Below are 15,127 nucleotides of genomic sequence, written 5' to 3'. Positions count from 1 at the left end.
CAATGAGATAAGACTGATCTACTGTTCTCTATGAGAAATTAATTTCACGTTTCTGAACTAAAACACTGGAAGACACTCTGGTTAGTTTGACCTATCTAGAATATGTTGTTATTAATGCATAGTGTTTTATAATGCACTACAACACACTGAAACACAATTAACATCTGCTTTACTAAACTAAAAAATAAATAGGGTGAAGGCTAGGGGTTAGAAGTTGTGTGTTGACTTAAAAGTTCATGCAAAGTTCATGCAGCTGCATCTTAATTTAAGGTTTGCTAGTCAGTATCTTGAACTATATATTGCACTGTTGTCAGAGCCTGTGAAATATTCTGTGCTCCTTACATCTGGATAGAGCGCTGCTTTGAGTTTATTCAGGGTTGTCGTCAGAACGGAAAGCTCCGTAATAATTTAAACAAGCTTTCAGTTCGTTACTGAATAAAGTACAATACGCGCCAGGTTTTATGTGTAATGCTATGCTTGATTTATAGAGCAGATTGTAAATCTGAATAATTTAATTACTGACTAAAATGACATGGCAATAAAAAGACAATTTAAAAAACAAGGCAATAAAAAAATATATTTATACTTTTATTCATTTATACATTATTTTTATTACATTACATTATATATTTTTTAGAAAATGCATGAAATATATATATATATATATATATATATATATATATATATATATATATATATATATATATATTGAAATCGACAAGATCCGGATCCCCTCAAAGAGCCATAAATCCCATCACTAGTCAGGGGGGAGGGGGAGTGGATACACCTTTCTACAGTATTTTGAAAGTGATTGCAATACCAGTTTTGGCCACAATCCTACATACGGTTCCTTTAAATCAAACCCTATTGTAAAGTGTTGAGCCTAGTGAATCTCTGACATTAACAAAACATTTGCAATTGAAATGAAAAACATTGTACAAACAGAGCAACTTTTGGATAGCAATCAGTGAAGCCAAACCAGTACCAGCTTGATGCAGCAGATGTTGTTCATGGAGGTTCAGCTCTAGCCAGTCTTCCTCATCAGGTTGTTGTTTGTGGGGTGTGTGTGTGTGTGTGTGTTTGTGAATGAGTGTGTTTATTCCTTGTAATTACTGCTAACAGATGAGCCGTAGTGATGCCAGCTCACAGCGGTCTTCACAGGGTTCACTGCAGCAGCATTTCTGTCCTCGCTGGACAGTCAACCATGTGAACCAGCAGATGAGCTTTAGTGTTTCTGAAGAGTAAAGCAGAATTTCCACTGCACCTTTAAATCCTATTAACGCTCATCCTAAACTAGTCTGATGTTTGCTTTCATCAGCAGGACCATGTGACCAATGTTTGGACACTTGCAGATAATCACAAACGCTTGGCAAATTTCTTGCTTATTCTCACTATATCTCAGTGGCTTTTTGCGCTCTTGGTTAAGACAAAGTTTTTGTGCTGTTGCTGCCAGTTATACTTAGACTTAGTGATTTAAAAGTTGTAATTTATGAGTGATAAACTCAAGCGTGCAACTCATTTCTCCTAAACTGTGCAATTGAGATTGCTTGACGGTTTGGTATTTATCAGGTTTAGGTATTCATTACAATGTGGCAAATAAAAGTTTGATGAAACTTTAAGGAATTGTCCATTTTTTTATTTAAACAGTAAAGCTCTGTTATGCACTCTGTATTGCTATAAAAATTAAAGTAATTGTTCAAGTTTCATTCGACTACATTTTAGAAGATTAATTAAATTGCTAAAGTTTTATGCATTCGTTCAACAAAAAAAGACAATTACACTGTAAAAAATATCATTTCAATAGTAAAACAAACTGTTAAAATATTACAATAACAACTTTTTATTGGAAAATTGTAATAGATTGGGACATTAAATGTAATTTTACGGTAAACTACTATTGAATGTACAGTGTTTGGAAGTAAAAAGAGGTTCTGTTATAATTTACAATGAAAAAAATGTAAATGAACACCACAATACCCTGTGTAACACAATACCCTGGTTCGTCTTAGTTTTTTTCTTTGTTACATTTTATTTTGTTAAATGAAATTTTATTGAATTATTTTAGTTTGATGTGTGAACTTTGATTAATGTCAGTCAGTAAACAGTAAAGTATTAGTGTATTTTAAAGGATTTTTTAAAATTTTTGTGTTTTAAACCAGTTTTACTTTCCCTAAGTGACTGTAAAAATTTGCTTACAAGTTGCTTAAAAGTTTTGACTGTATAACAGATAACAGGTTTATTTTGTAAAAACAGCAGTATTTGTTTTATCATGTGTTGTTAAAGTTTTAATGAATGATTAGATTGATAACATTTTATTTAAGGATTAGTTTCACTCCGGAATAAAAATGTCCCTATAATTTACTCACCCCCTTGTCATCCAAGATGTTCTTTCTTTCTTTAGTCGAAAAGTATTTTGAGGAAAACATTGCAGGAATTTTCTCCATATAGTGGACTTCAATGGTGCTCAATGGATTAAAGGTTAAAATAGCAGCTTCAAAGGCATCTACACGATCCCAGCCAAGGAATAAAGGTCTTATTTAGCGAAACAATTGGTCAAGTTCTAAAAAACAAAAACAAATGCTCATCTTGCTCTAGCTCTGCTTGCATCATGTTGGAACAGTCACAAAGGTAGGGTAGGACAAAAACTCCATCTCATTTTCTCCTCCAACTTCAAAATCCAACATTGTTGATTTACCCTTTTTTGTAAAGAGTGTTTGACTTTCTTTGCACATTCACTTTGTAATATATATATATTATTATTATTATTATTATTATTTATTTATTTTTTTTTTTTTGTAGAGCCCTTTGAAGCTGCATTGAAACTGCATTTTTAACCTTTAATCCATTGAGCACCATTGAAGTCCACTATATGGAGAAAAATCCTGGAATGTTTTCCTCAGAAAACTGAAGAAAGAAAGACATGAACATGTTGGATGAAATGTTTATTCTGAAAGTAAAAGATATAACAGATAACTGTTTTATTTTGTTAAAACAACAGTATTTGTTTTATCGTGTGTTGTTAAATTTTTAAAGTTTTAAATTGTTAAACTTTTATTTGAGGATTAGTTCACTTCCAGAATAAAAAATCCCCTATAATTTAATAACTAATGTTTAAATTTTTACTCTATAACAGATAACGGTTTTATTTTGTTTTATCGTGTGATGAATTTAAAATTAAATAAAAATTTTCACATAATTTACTTAGCCCCAAGTCAGCCAAGATATTTATGTCTTTCTTTCTTAAGTCGAAAAGAAATAAAAATTTTTGAGAAAGACAATCCAGGATTTTTCTCCATATAGTGGACTTCAATGGGGATCAATGGATTGAAAGTTAAAATTGCAGTTTTAATGCAGCTACACAATCCCAGCTGAGGAATAAAGGTCTTCTCTAGCTAAAGGATCTGTCAAGTTCTCTATTTTTTTTTTTTAATTTACATACTTTTTTGTCACGTTGGAGTAAGGGAGGTCTGGGTCCAAATGCAGGTAAGTAGTTTCTTTAATGAAAATAATAACAAACAAAACAAAACCAAAAAGCCAACACGGCAGACTCAACATAAACTCAGACATAAACTGAACAAAACAAGAGCAAGGTCATGAGTAGAACTGGAACACAAAAATACACAGAGGACAAAAGACAATGCAGACCTGAATCCAGAGTGAGCAGGAAGAGTTCTTATAGTCCAAATGATAATTGTGAACAGATGTGAGTGTAATCAGTGCAAATGACAAAGACAGGTGAATGCAATCCGAAAGTGCAGTGTGAACAGCGACCTCAGGAGGCTGAGGGGAGACCCACAGCCCCGATCATGACACTTTTTAACCACAAATGCTCATCTTGCTCTAGTTTTGCTTGCATCATGTTGAAAAAGTCACGCGTGGTTAGTTTTTGCGTCTGTGTACTTTGTTTCAAAAAGGTAGGGTAGGACAAAAACTCAATCTCATTTTCTCCTCCAACTTCGAAATTGTCCAACATTGTTGTTTTACCTTTTTTGTAAAGGCTGCTTGACGTTCTTTAAATATTTTGTTTTTTGTAAACACTAGGCTGGAACTTCTGCCTGTGTCACATGTGTGTGAGTACGTAATACTTGAGGTCGAGTTTTTGCAAAATGAGCATTGTAGTATATAAATTGTTTCGTTTTGCTAGATAAGACCCTTATTTCTCGACTGGGATTGTGTGGAGCCCTTTGAAGCTGCATTGAAACTGCAATTTGGACCTTCAACCCATTGATTCCCAATGAAATCCTGCAATGCTTTCCTCCAAAAACTTGTTGGAGTTTCTTTTCGCGTGAAAAAAAGAAAGACATGAACATCTTGGATAACATGGGGGAGAGTAAATTACCAGAAATTTTTTATTCTGGAAGTGAACTAATACTTTAATTCAGCTTTCAAATTTTAATCAAACCATTATAACTGAGTAAAAATAAATAAATAAATAAAACAGTAAACATTTCATATGCGACCCGCGCAATTACCTAGCAACACCCTGGCAAACACACAGAAAACACTGGCAACCTCGGAAGCAACATGCTGAAAACACTCAGAACATCTTAGCAATCATGTAGCCACATCCTGGCAAGCAGCCACATGAGCCAGCAGTGTGAAGAGTTGGACCGATTTTAGCAGAAAATGGATTGTGATGCGGTACATTCCCTTCTAATTATCACTGAATACAAATTTCACACACATTTCATTTCCTCCTTCAAAACAAATCACAACAACAATCCACACACACACACATGTTTGTGAGACACATGCTAGTTGACAGTACAGTGTCACTCACGCTGACATCTGCCATTAGAGTGTGACTTGACTTTTGTCCTGACAGTAATCTGTGCTTTATCCTCCCCATCACCATCTGCCACACTTCCTCTGCGGCTTCATTCTCTAACACATGCAAACACACACTCAAACACACACACACACACACACACACACACACACACACACACACACACACACACACACACACACATATTCAAATCAGAACTGTCTATAGAGATTTGAATGATTCCTTAAGTATATTTCTACCTGACAAACCCATAAAAGTGAGTTTTGTTGGTATATATTGATTTATGTGACCCTGGACCACAAAACATTGTACAGTATTTGTCAAAATTATTGATTTTTTTTATTATGCCATAATTCATTAAGATATTAAGTAATCATGTTCCATGAAGATATTTTGTAAATTTCCAACTGTAAAAATATTAAAACGTAATTTTTGGTTAGTAATATGCATTGCTAAGAATTTCATTTGGACAAACTTAAAGGTGATTTTCTCAATATTTAGATTTTTTTGCACCCTCAGATTCCAGATTTTCAAATAGTTGTATCTCGGCCAAATATTGCCCTATCCTAACAAAGCTTATTTATTCGGATTTCAGATAATGTATAAATATCAATTTTAAAAAACTGACCCTTATGACTGGTTTTGTGGTCCATGGTCACATATATTGGTTAGTTTCGTGCAAGGTTATTATCGTTAACTTAAAATAAAAATAAAACAAAAAACATGAAAAATAATTGTTGAAATAAATATTGAAATAAAATATAAAACAAAAATTTAAGAAACTTATCAAAAAATAATTTTTAATTAGTAATATGCATTGCTAAGAATTTCATTTGGACAACTTTAAAGGTGATTTTCTCAATATTTAGTTTTTTTTTTGCACCCTGAGATTGCAGATTTCCAAATAGTTGTATCTCTGCTAAAATTGTTGTAGCCTAACAAACCATACATCAATGAAAAGCGTATTTATTCGAATTTCAGATAATGTATAAATATCAATTTTAAAAAAACTGACCCTTATGACTGGTTTTGTGGTCCATGGTCACATATATTGGTTAGTTTCGTGCAAGGTTGTTATCGTTAACTTAAAATAAAAATAAAACAAAAAACATGAAAAATAATTGTTGAAATAAATATTGAAATAAAATATAAAACAAAAATTTAAAAAACTTATCAAAAAATAATTTTTAATTAGTAAAATGCATTGCTAAGAATTTCATTTGGACAACTTTAAAGGTGATTTTCTCAATATTTAGTTTTTTTTTGCACCCTGAGACTGCAGATTTCCAAATAGTTGTATCTCTGCTCAAATTGTTGTAGCCTAACAAACCATACATCAATGAAAAGCGTATTTATTCGAATTTCAGATAATGTATAAATATCAATTTTAAAAAAAATTGACCCTTATGACTGGTTTTGTGGCCATGGTCACATATATTGGTTAGTTTTGTGCAAGGTTATTATTGTTAACTAAAAATAAAAATAAAACAAAAACATGAAAATTAATTGTTGAAATAAATATTGAAATAAAATACAACACACAGAAAAAAAAACAACATTTTATTTTAGCTAGTTGCCAAGGGAGCATCTAATTTTTAATTTAAAGTTGAAGTACTAAAATAACTAAAAGTAAATAAACTAAAAGTAATAAGTAAAAACTAATACTATGTACTATGTGATAATAAAAAACAACACAAATTGAACTTAAAGTGAAAACAGAAAGTATAAAAATTAAATAAATTCAATGTATTAACAAAAAATATTTTTTTATTAGTAAAATGCATTGCTAAGAATTTAATTGAAGAATTTGGACAACTTTAAAGGTGATTTTCTCAAATTTAGTTTTTTTTTTTTTTTTTGCACCCTCAGATTCCGGATTTTCAAATAGTTGTATCTCGGCTAAAAATTGTCCTAGCCTAACAAACCATACATCAATGGAAAGCGCATTTATTTGGATTTCAGATGATGTATAAAAATCAATTTTAAAAAACTGACCCTGGTTTTGTGGCCATGGTCAAATATAATGGTTAGTGTCATGCAAGGTTATTATTGTTAACTAAAAATAAAAATTAAAAAAACCCATGAAAAATAATTGTTGAAATAAATATTGAAATAAAATACAACACAAAAACAAAAGCAAAAATAAAACTTATTATATTTTAGATAATTGCCAAGGGAGCATTTCTCATTTTTAATTTAAAGTTGAAGTACTAAAATACTTAATTAAAAATTAATACTATGTACCATGTAATAATAAAAACAACAAAATGACAAAAAAAAAAAAACATTTTTTTAAGTGAAAATAGTAAATATAAATTCAATGTTTTAACAAAAATTATAATAGTATATCAATAATACTGAAATAACACTGGCTCTTAATATTAAAATAATACTTTTTGTCTTGAATAAAGCCGTTATATTAGTTTTTGGTGCCATAGAGTCAAACTATGCGAAACCAAAAAAGCTTACAAACAGCAAACCACACAAATATGAAGCAGCTCAGCTGTTTTCAATATTGATAATATTCAGAAATGTTTGTTGAGCAGCAAATCAGCATATTAGAATGATTTCTGAAGGATCATGTGACACTAAAGACTGGAGTAAAGATGCTGGAAATTCAGCTTTGCATCAAAGGAATAAATTACATTTTACAATATATTCACATAAAAAACAATTATATGAAATAGTAATAATATTTCACAATATTACTGTATTTATGTGTTTTCATCTCATATATGTGACCCTGGACCACAAAACCAGTCTTAAGTCGCTGGGGTATATTTGTAGCAATAGCCAAAAATACATTGTATGGGTCAAAATTATTGATTTTTCTTTTATGTCAAAAATCATTAGGAAATTAAGTAAAGATCATGTTACATTAAGATTTTTTGTAAAATTCCTACTGTAAACCTATCAAAATGTAATTTTTGATTAGTAATATGCATTGTTAAGAACTTAATTTGAAGAACTTTAAAGGTGATTTTCTCAGTATTTTGATTTTTTTGCACCCTAATATTCCAGATTTTCAAATAGTTGTATCTCGGCCAAATATTGTCCTATCCTAACAAACTATACATCAATAGAAAGCTTATTTATTGTGCTTTCATATGATGTATATATCTCAGTTTTGTAAAATTTAACCTTATGACTGGTTTTGTGGTCCAGGGTCACATATTGTCTATAATCACATTCAGCTCAAGTTGCAAACTCAGCTAAAGCATTCATTCTGGTGCTCTGCTGCTGTGTATTTTTAGTGCAGTGTTTGCCCCACATCAGCAGAAGAATGCAGATGTTCAATAAGCATTAGTGCAAGCGAACATAATGAAAATCATTTAATTAAAATTGATTTGGTTAAAATTGAAATTAAAATTGAACTGGTTCTGTTTCAGTATTCCTAGCTCGTCAGGGACTTTAGTTCTCGCTGTGGTTCCTCTAGAGGTGTAGATTTACCTGATTTGTCAGTGTGATCCAGCTGTAATTAATCCTTCCTTGTGAGTGTGTGTGTGTGTGTGTGTGTGTGTGTGTGTGTGTGTGTGTGTGTGTGTGTGTGTGTGTGTGTGTGTGTGTGTGTGTGTGTGTGTGTGTGTGTGTGTGTGTGTGTGTGTGTGTGCGCTTGTTTCATTAACAGATTGTTTATATGTATCTTGCCTTTTAGAGTCTTAACCGTCCATTAAAATGATCATGTTAAAATGTTGATATGCACATGTGTGCTCTGGGATATCTGATGTCTCTCTCTCTCTCTGTCTCTGTCTGTCTTTCTCTCTGTAGCTGAAGACTGTCGACTGCTCTCTCAGATCCCGAAGGTGCGCTGCCTGAGAAACGAGCGCCGGGAAGGTATGTGTGAAATGAGAAGTGGAGATACATTCATACAGTATACTAACCTTAAACATGTTGTCATATTGATAGTATACAATATGTATACCTGATTTAACACATAAAACTTTTTTTGGTGGTTTAAATGTGACACTGAACCACAAAAGGTGATTTTCTCAATATTTTTATTTTTTTGCACCCTTAGATTCCAGATTTTCAAATAGTTGTATATCAGCCAAATATTGTCTTAATAAACCATACATCAATTGAAAGCTTATTTATTCAGCTTTCAGATGACATATAAACCTCAATTTCGAAAGACTGACACTTATGACTGATTTTGTGGTCACAGGGTCACAAAAAATGTGTATAATAATCTTATGACCTGAATAAAACCTGTTAATTTAAATCCTATTAGGTGCATTCTTCAGTATAGTACTAAACAAACAAACATAAGAATGGCATCTTCCAACAGGAATAATGTAAATTCAGCAGAAATGACATATTTTTCAGAAAGACTGCAAAATACACACTTCTGTTCAAACGTTTTGGGTCAGTGAGATAAAAAAAAGAAATTAATACTTTTATTCAGTAAGGATGCATTAACCTGAGAAAAAAAGGGATAGTAAGTGACATTTATAATTTTAGAAAAGATTGATAAATGATAAAAATGTATAAAAAGTTTTTGAACAGTGAGATTTTGAATGTTTTTTAAAGAAGTCTCTTCTGCTCACCAAGCCTGCATTTATTTGATCCAAAGTACAGAAAAAGCAGTAACATTGTGAAATATTTTTACTATTTAAAATAACTGTTTTCTGTTTGAATATATTTTAAAATGTAATTTATTCCTGTGATTTCAAAGCTGAATTTTAGCACCATTACTCCAGTCACATGATCCTTTAGAAATCATTCTAATATGCTGATTTGCTGCTCAAAAAACATTTATTATTTTTATGTAAAAAAAACAGAGTAATTTTCTTAAGGTTTCTTTTATGAATAGAGAGTTCAGAAGAACAGCATTTATCTGAAATAGAACTCTTTTGTAACATTAAAAGTTTATTTAGAATCACTTTTGATCAATTGAAAGCATACTTGTTAAATAACAAAAAAATACAATGATTTCTAAAGGATCCAGTGACACTGAAGAAATGAATATTCACATTTGATCACAGGATTAAATTAAGCCAGCATTTTTGATCATATATTAAAATCTCTGATCTGATCATGCAGTATGTCAAAAGAAAGAACAAAGCCTCGGACATTCAATACAATGTGTAAGAGAGCCTCATACCATATAACAGTGAAAACGTGGACAAATATTTTTATTTTTAAAACATTAACATTAAACATAAAAAACATTAAATCTTACAGACAACAAACTTTTAAATGAAAGTTTTTATCTGGTTAAGTTTTATTTTGTCAGCTTTAAGGAGTACATTAAAATATAAATTAGCTTCAAGCTACCAGGCATGTAAAAAATGGCACAAAACTTAGCATGAGAAACAGTCCTTGACTAACAAGCTTTATTTGTGCTCTCAGTGAATGTATTATTTAGTCTTGTTATTATTACACTCAAAAAAATAAAGTTGCTTTAATAGGTTCTTCACAGCGATGCCATAGAAAATCCATTTTTGGTTTCACAAAGTACCACTCAGTTAAAGGTTCTTTAAAGAACCATCTCTTTCTTACCTTTTTATAATCTTCTTTCACCACAAAGAACCTTTTGTGAAACTGAAAGGTTCTTCAGATGTTATTTTTTCTATGGCATCGTGAAGCACCTTTATTTTATTTTATTTTTGTATTTTGAGATGTTCATGTGTTAGTGTGTTATGAATTGTAATGGACATGTGTTGGTGTTGATCAGGTCTGATCCGTTCTCGTGTCAGAGGAGCGTCTGCAGCTTCGGCCTCCATCCTCACCTTCCTGGACAGTCACTGTGAGGTCAACGCAGACTGGCTGCAACCCATGATCCAGAGAGTCAAAGAGGTGCGTCCGCTCACGTCTCTGCTGTACACTAACATCACACACAGCATCACAAACGTTGCCTGTAGTGTTTGTTCTTGTTGTGCAAAACCTGTTGCTATTGGTAAAATTACATGACCAGCCCATGGAACGTCAATGCGCCATTGATAACAGAGAAATTCTAGCAAAATGAAAAACCATCCAATATATCATAATTTATTTCTTTATGAGGTAAAATATGAGAGGTGCCTTCACTTAAGCTACAATAACTCAAAACATATAGCTAAATATAGAAGTGCAAAATTTTTTAAAGTGCCCCTATTATGCCATTTTAAAGGTAGTTAATATTTTTGTCTTAGTCTCTTAAAACAGGTTTACATGTATGCAAGTTCAAAAAACACTTTAGTTTTCTCCAAAATTAGATTTAATTTTACCCCGTTTCTAAATGATTCGTAAACGACTCGTGTGAAGCAGTTCGAAGAATCAGTCTCTCTAAACCCCTCCTTTCAGTGAGCCCTCACTGCTGTGATTGGTCAGATGGTGCAGTCCTTTTGGATTGGTCTACCGCTACAGCGCAAAAACGAAACGCCCATTGCCATAACTGAATGACAGCTGCGGAGACCTGTTAATGCATAGAAAAGATAGCCTCGATTTTACCCTATCAATTCGAGCCGGAGTCTGACGATGAAACGGTTGAAGTGGCACATCGACAAGAAACTGTTTTGCAAGCACGACCGGAGCAGGACGTTTCTCAGTGGGTGTAATATGTTAACTGTGGAAAGTGCTTGCAATTTGCTTTTGTAAGCGAACCGGGCACACCTCTACGTTGTGAACTTCAACACTGTACAATCCATAACACTGCGTTAAGCCATCGTTTATCATTATCATTACTTAAACTAATAAGGCAGACAGACAGTCAAGCTGCATCAATCACAATTTTTAGACTACATTGCACTCACAGCTGAACAACAGAACTACAGAAACGCAAGTTAGCCGGTTACCAAGACATGTGCGGGGTTGTTACACACCATAATGTACACAAAAGACGTATTTTGAACGATCGCTAGAAAATACAATCATCAATTATTAATCATACTTACAGGTAGAAGTTCAGAGGAGCAAGCCGGTCCAAATAAACTGGGCACTGATCCATTTTTTAAAACCAAGCGTTACTCCTCAAGATTGGAAAAGCAGTCATCAGTAAAATGAAGCGAACACAACACAAGATTGGAATTGGACTGCTGAGGTGTTGAAAAAATTTATGTTAACCACTCATTCTTGGTAGTTTCATCTTTCGGAAGGGCATATAAAACAAATTCACTCTCACAGCGCAGGACCCCTTCTTGACATGATGTAATCCACGTGAAAATGGTAGGCCTACTGTTTGTGGGCGGGCAAGTTGTTCGCGACATAGAACGTGGGCGGACATTATGCAAATGTGTAGCTCGTGACGTGTGGCCGTTACAGAAAAAAGATTCGAATTGCTGACGACTCGTTTAGGCGAATGTGAGCCGACTCTTTTTTTTGATAGACAAAAACTTCATTTGTCGTGCACTGTCAGCGTCACAACTTTGCAGATAGTTTATGTTCACATACAGCTACATGACAGACTACATGAAATATCATATTTGAAAAGGCATAATAGGGGCACTTTAAAAATTGTATTGTAACTGTTTTAAAGACAGCAGGGGCAAAACAATGATCAAAACCAGTAAAATGAAACTTACCATATAATTGTGCATAGCTGGATAAGCAAAATAAATAGGCTTTATGAACTTTCTAACAGAAGTTAAAAAAAAATACACTACCCATATGTACTACCATCAAAGGTTTGGAATAATAAATAAATGTCTTTGAAAGAGGACTCTTCCGTTTATTTGATCAAAAATTTAAAAAAGAAGTAAAAAAGAGTTAAAACAGTCAATTTTGAAATATTATTACCTTTTAAAATAATTATTTTATATTTGAATATCATGTGATACTGAAGTGGAATACACTACCAGTCAAAAGTTTTTGAACTTGATTTTTGATTTTTAATGTTTTTTTCTGCTCACAAAGCCTGCATTTATTTGATCATCAAAATCAGTAATATTGTGAAACATTTTAACAGCTAAATTACTCCAGTCTTCAGTGTCACATGATCCTGCAGAAATCATTCTAATATTCTGATTTGCTGTTCAAGAAACATTTTTTTTTTAATTTTTATAAATAATAAAAGGGGCAGAAATTAATATTATTATATTAATGCTTTTATTTAGCAAGGAAGATGCTAAAAGTGATGATAAAGACATGTATGATATTACTTTTCAGATAAATGCTGTTCTTTTGAACTTTGTATTCATCAAAGAATTCTACTCAGCTGTTTTCAACGTAATAATAATACTAAATGTTTTTTGAGCGGCAAATCAGCATATTAGAAAAATCTCTGAAGGATCATGTGACTGGAGTAATGATGCTTAAAATTGAGTTTTAAAATCACAGGAATAAAGTACATTTTGAAATATATTGAAATAGAAAACAGTTATTTAAAATAGTAAAAATACTTCAAAATTAGACATTTTTGCAATACTTTGGATTAGATGAATGCAGGCTTGGTGGAAAAAACATTCAAAATCTTACTGTTCAAAAACTTTTGACTGCTAGTGTAGATTGCAAAATAATTGCAGCCTTGGTGAGCAGAAGAGATATCTTTATAAAACATTATACAACAAACTGCAATTATTTCAAACTTTTAACAGGTAGTGTCTACAAATGAATGCGTCACATTGTGAAAGTTAGTCCAATTAACCAGAGGCCAATGTTTGCAATTTATCATCATGGATTTAGAAAAACTAAGCCATTTTCCAAACATCCTGCAGGTTTTTTTTTTTGCAGGAGAAGCTTTACAAGTGCACAGCTGTGCATAAATATTTCAGAGAAACATTGATCATGACTGGTTTAGATCGTGTCTTTTTACACAAAATCAAACACAAATGTCCTAAACCTAGATTGCGCAAAATGGTTTGGAAAATCAAGCATTTCTGAATGTCGTTTGAATTTTCATTCTCTCATAGAGCGAAACACATTGTGGTCATGTTCATTCTCACCGCGTGCAGCTCTATTTTGTAGTCTAGTTCATATTTTCTTTTACATTGTTGACTTTTATTCATGGTTTTAGAGGATGATGCATGTCATGCAACCCGTGCATGTTACACCTACCTACTTTGGCACGCTTCCGCCTAGTGGCAAATGAATTTGCACCAGGTTATTATAGAGATTGATCAGATTTTTCATCTCTTTGTGCTCTCTCGGTCTGTGCGACCTCTGACGCTGCTTTAACATTGTGAGTGCTGAGAGTCAGAAATGAGTCATAAATGGCCAGAGTCCAGTCTGGTTCCTCAGAGGGAGATTTTCCCAGAATCTGAGCGGGAGAAAGGCAGTTTGTCTTCTCACAGCTGCACCATGCAGCCTCTCTCGTCCTAAATCATCAAGAGCGATTATCGTCATCATCATCATCATCATCTGAACCGCTTTTCTGCAGCATAACAGCTTTGTTATGGAGCCAAGAGCCTAGTTTTTCCTCAGTGTGTGGATCTGATCCTGTGTGTTTGTGCTGTAGGCAGTGATTCAGAATGATTGCTCAAATCATGCTGATTGTTGAAGACTTTTTCGTCAGCCAGATTTTCTTCAGATGTAAATATGAAAATACAGTTACATCAAATGTAAAATCAAGGCAACTGGCATTATGTAATAGTTTTAGACACTTTTATAACAAAGTGTAAAACTGTTATTTTTTAATATTCTATTTGACTAGAATCTGTTTTTGAAGTCCATGGATGCTTTTGTTTTTTTGTTTGTTTTTTTTGAAAAAGAGTCATTATTTTTTTAATGCTTTAAGTTTATATGTGTGATCACATCTTGTGTGATGTTCTCAGTCAAATGAAATGAGCTGACGCATACTGACGCATGAATAATCTGAGCGCTGTAAGAAATCTAATGATACACATGGAAAGAAACACAAACTGTCTGTCGTCTTTAAACAGCGCTTTGAAAGAGAATGAGCTTCGGCAGCCTTGAGCAACAATCAGTCAGATTGGTAAACTTTAAACAGATAAACAGCTTGGAAATATATACCAGGCAAAACATTTGAATGTTTTTTTAAAGAAGTCTCTTCTGGTCACAAAGCCTGTATTTATTTGATTCAAAGTACAGCAAAAACAGTAACATTTTGAAAACTATACTATTTAAAATAACTGTTTTCTATCTGAATATATTTTAAAATGTAATTTATTTCTGTGATTTCAAAGCTGAATTTTTAGCATCATTACTCTAGTTACATGATATTTCAGAAATCATTTTAATATTCTTACTTCAGGTTTCTTTGGTGATTAGAAAGTTCAGAAGAACAGCATTTATCAGAAAAGATAACTTTTGTAACATTGTTAATGCTTTAATCATGACTTTTTGATGAATTTAAAGCATCCTTACTAAATAAAAGTATTAATTAATTTATATATATATATAATCAGGAAAATAAATCTTTTGCAACATTGTTAATGCCTTAATCATTCATTTTGATTCATT

At 32.4% G+C, this 15,127-nt stretch overlaps 1 protein-coding gene across 1 annotated transcript in view; it reads left to right on the top strand.

The window, feature by feature from the left end:
* The window catches only part of galnt16 (UDP-N-acetyl-alpha-D-galactosamine:polypeptide N-acetylgalactosaminyltransferase 16), a 97,777-nt gene that overhangs the window by 30,729 nt on the left and 51,921 nt on the right, over nt 1-15,127 (top strand). The window contains exons 5-6 of the mRNA XM_073826618.1: nt 8,558-8,623; nt 10,467-10,588. Coding sequence (XP_073682719.1) covers nt 8,558-8,623; nt 10,467-10,588 — 188 coding nt within the window. The remainder of the gene's footprint in view (nt 1-8,557; nt 8,624-10,466; nt 10,589-15,127) is intronic.

The sequence above is a fragment of the Garra rufa genome, chromosome 21 (genome assembly GCF_049309525.1).
Source record: "Garra rufa chromosome 21, GarRuf1.0, whole genome shotgun sequence".
In the NCBI taxonomy this organism is placed as follows: Eukaryota; Metazoa; Chordata; class Actinopteri; order Cypriniformes; family Cyprinidae; genus Garra; species Garra rufa.
The sequence above is the reverse complement of the archived record's forward strand: the minus strand, read 5'-3'. Positions and strand labels throughout refer to the sequence as shown.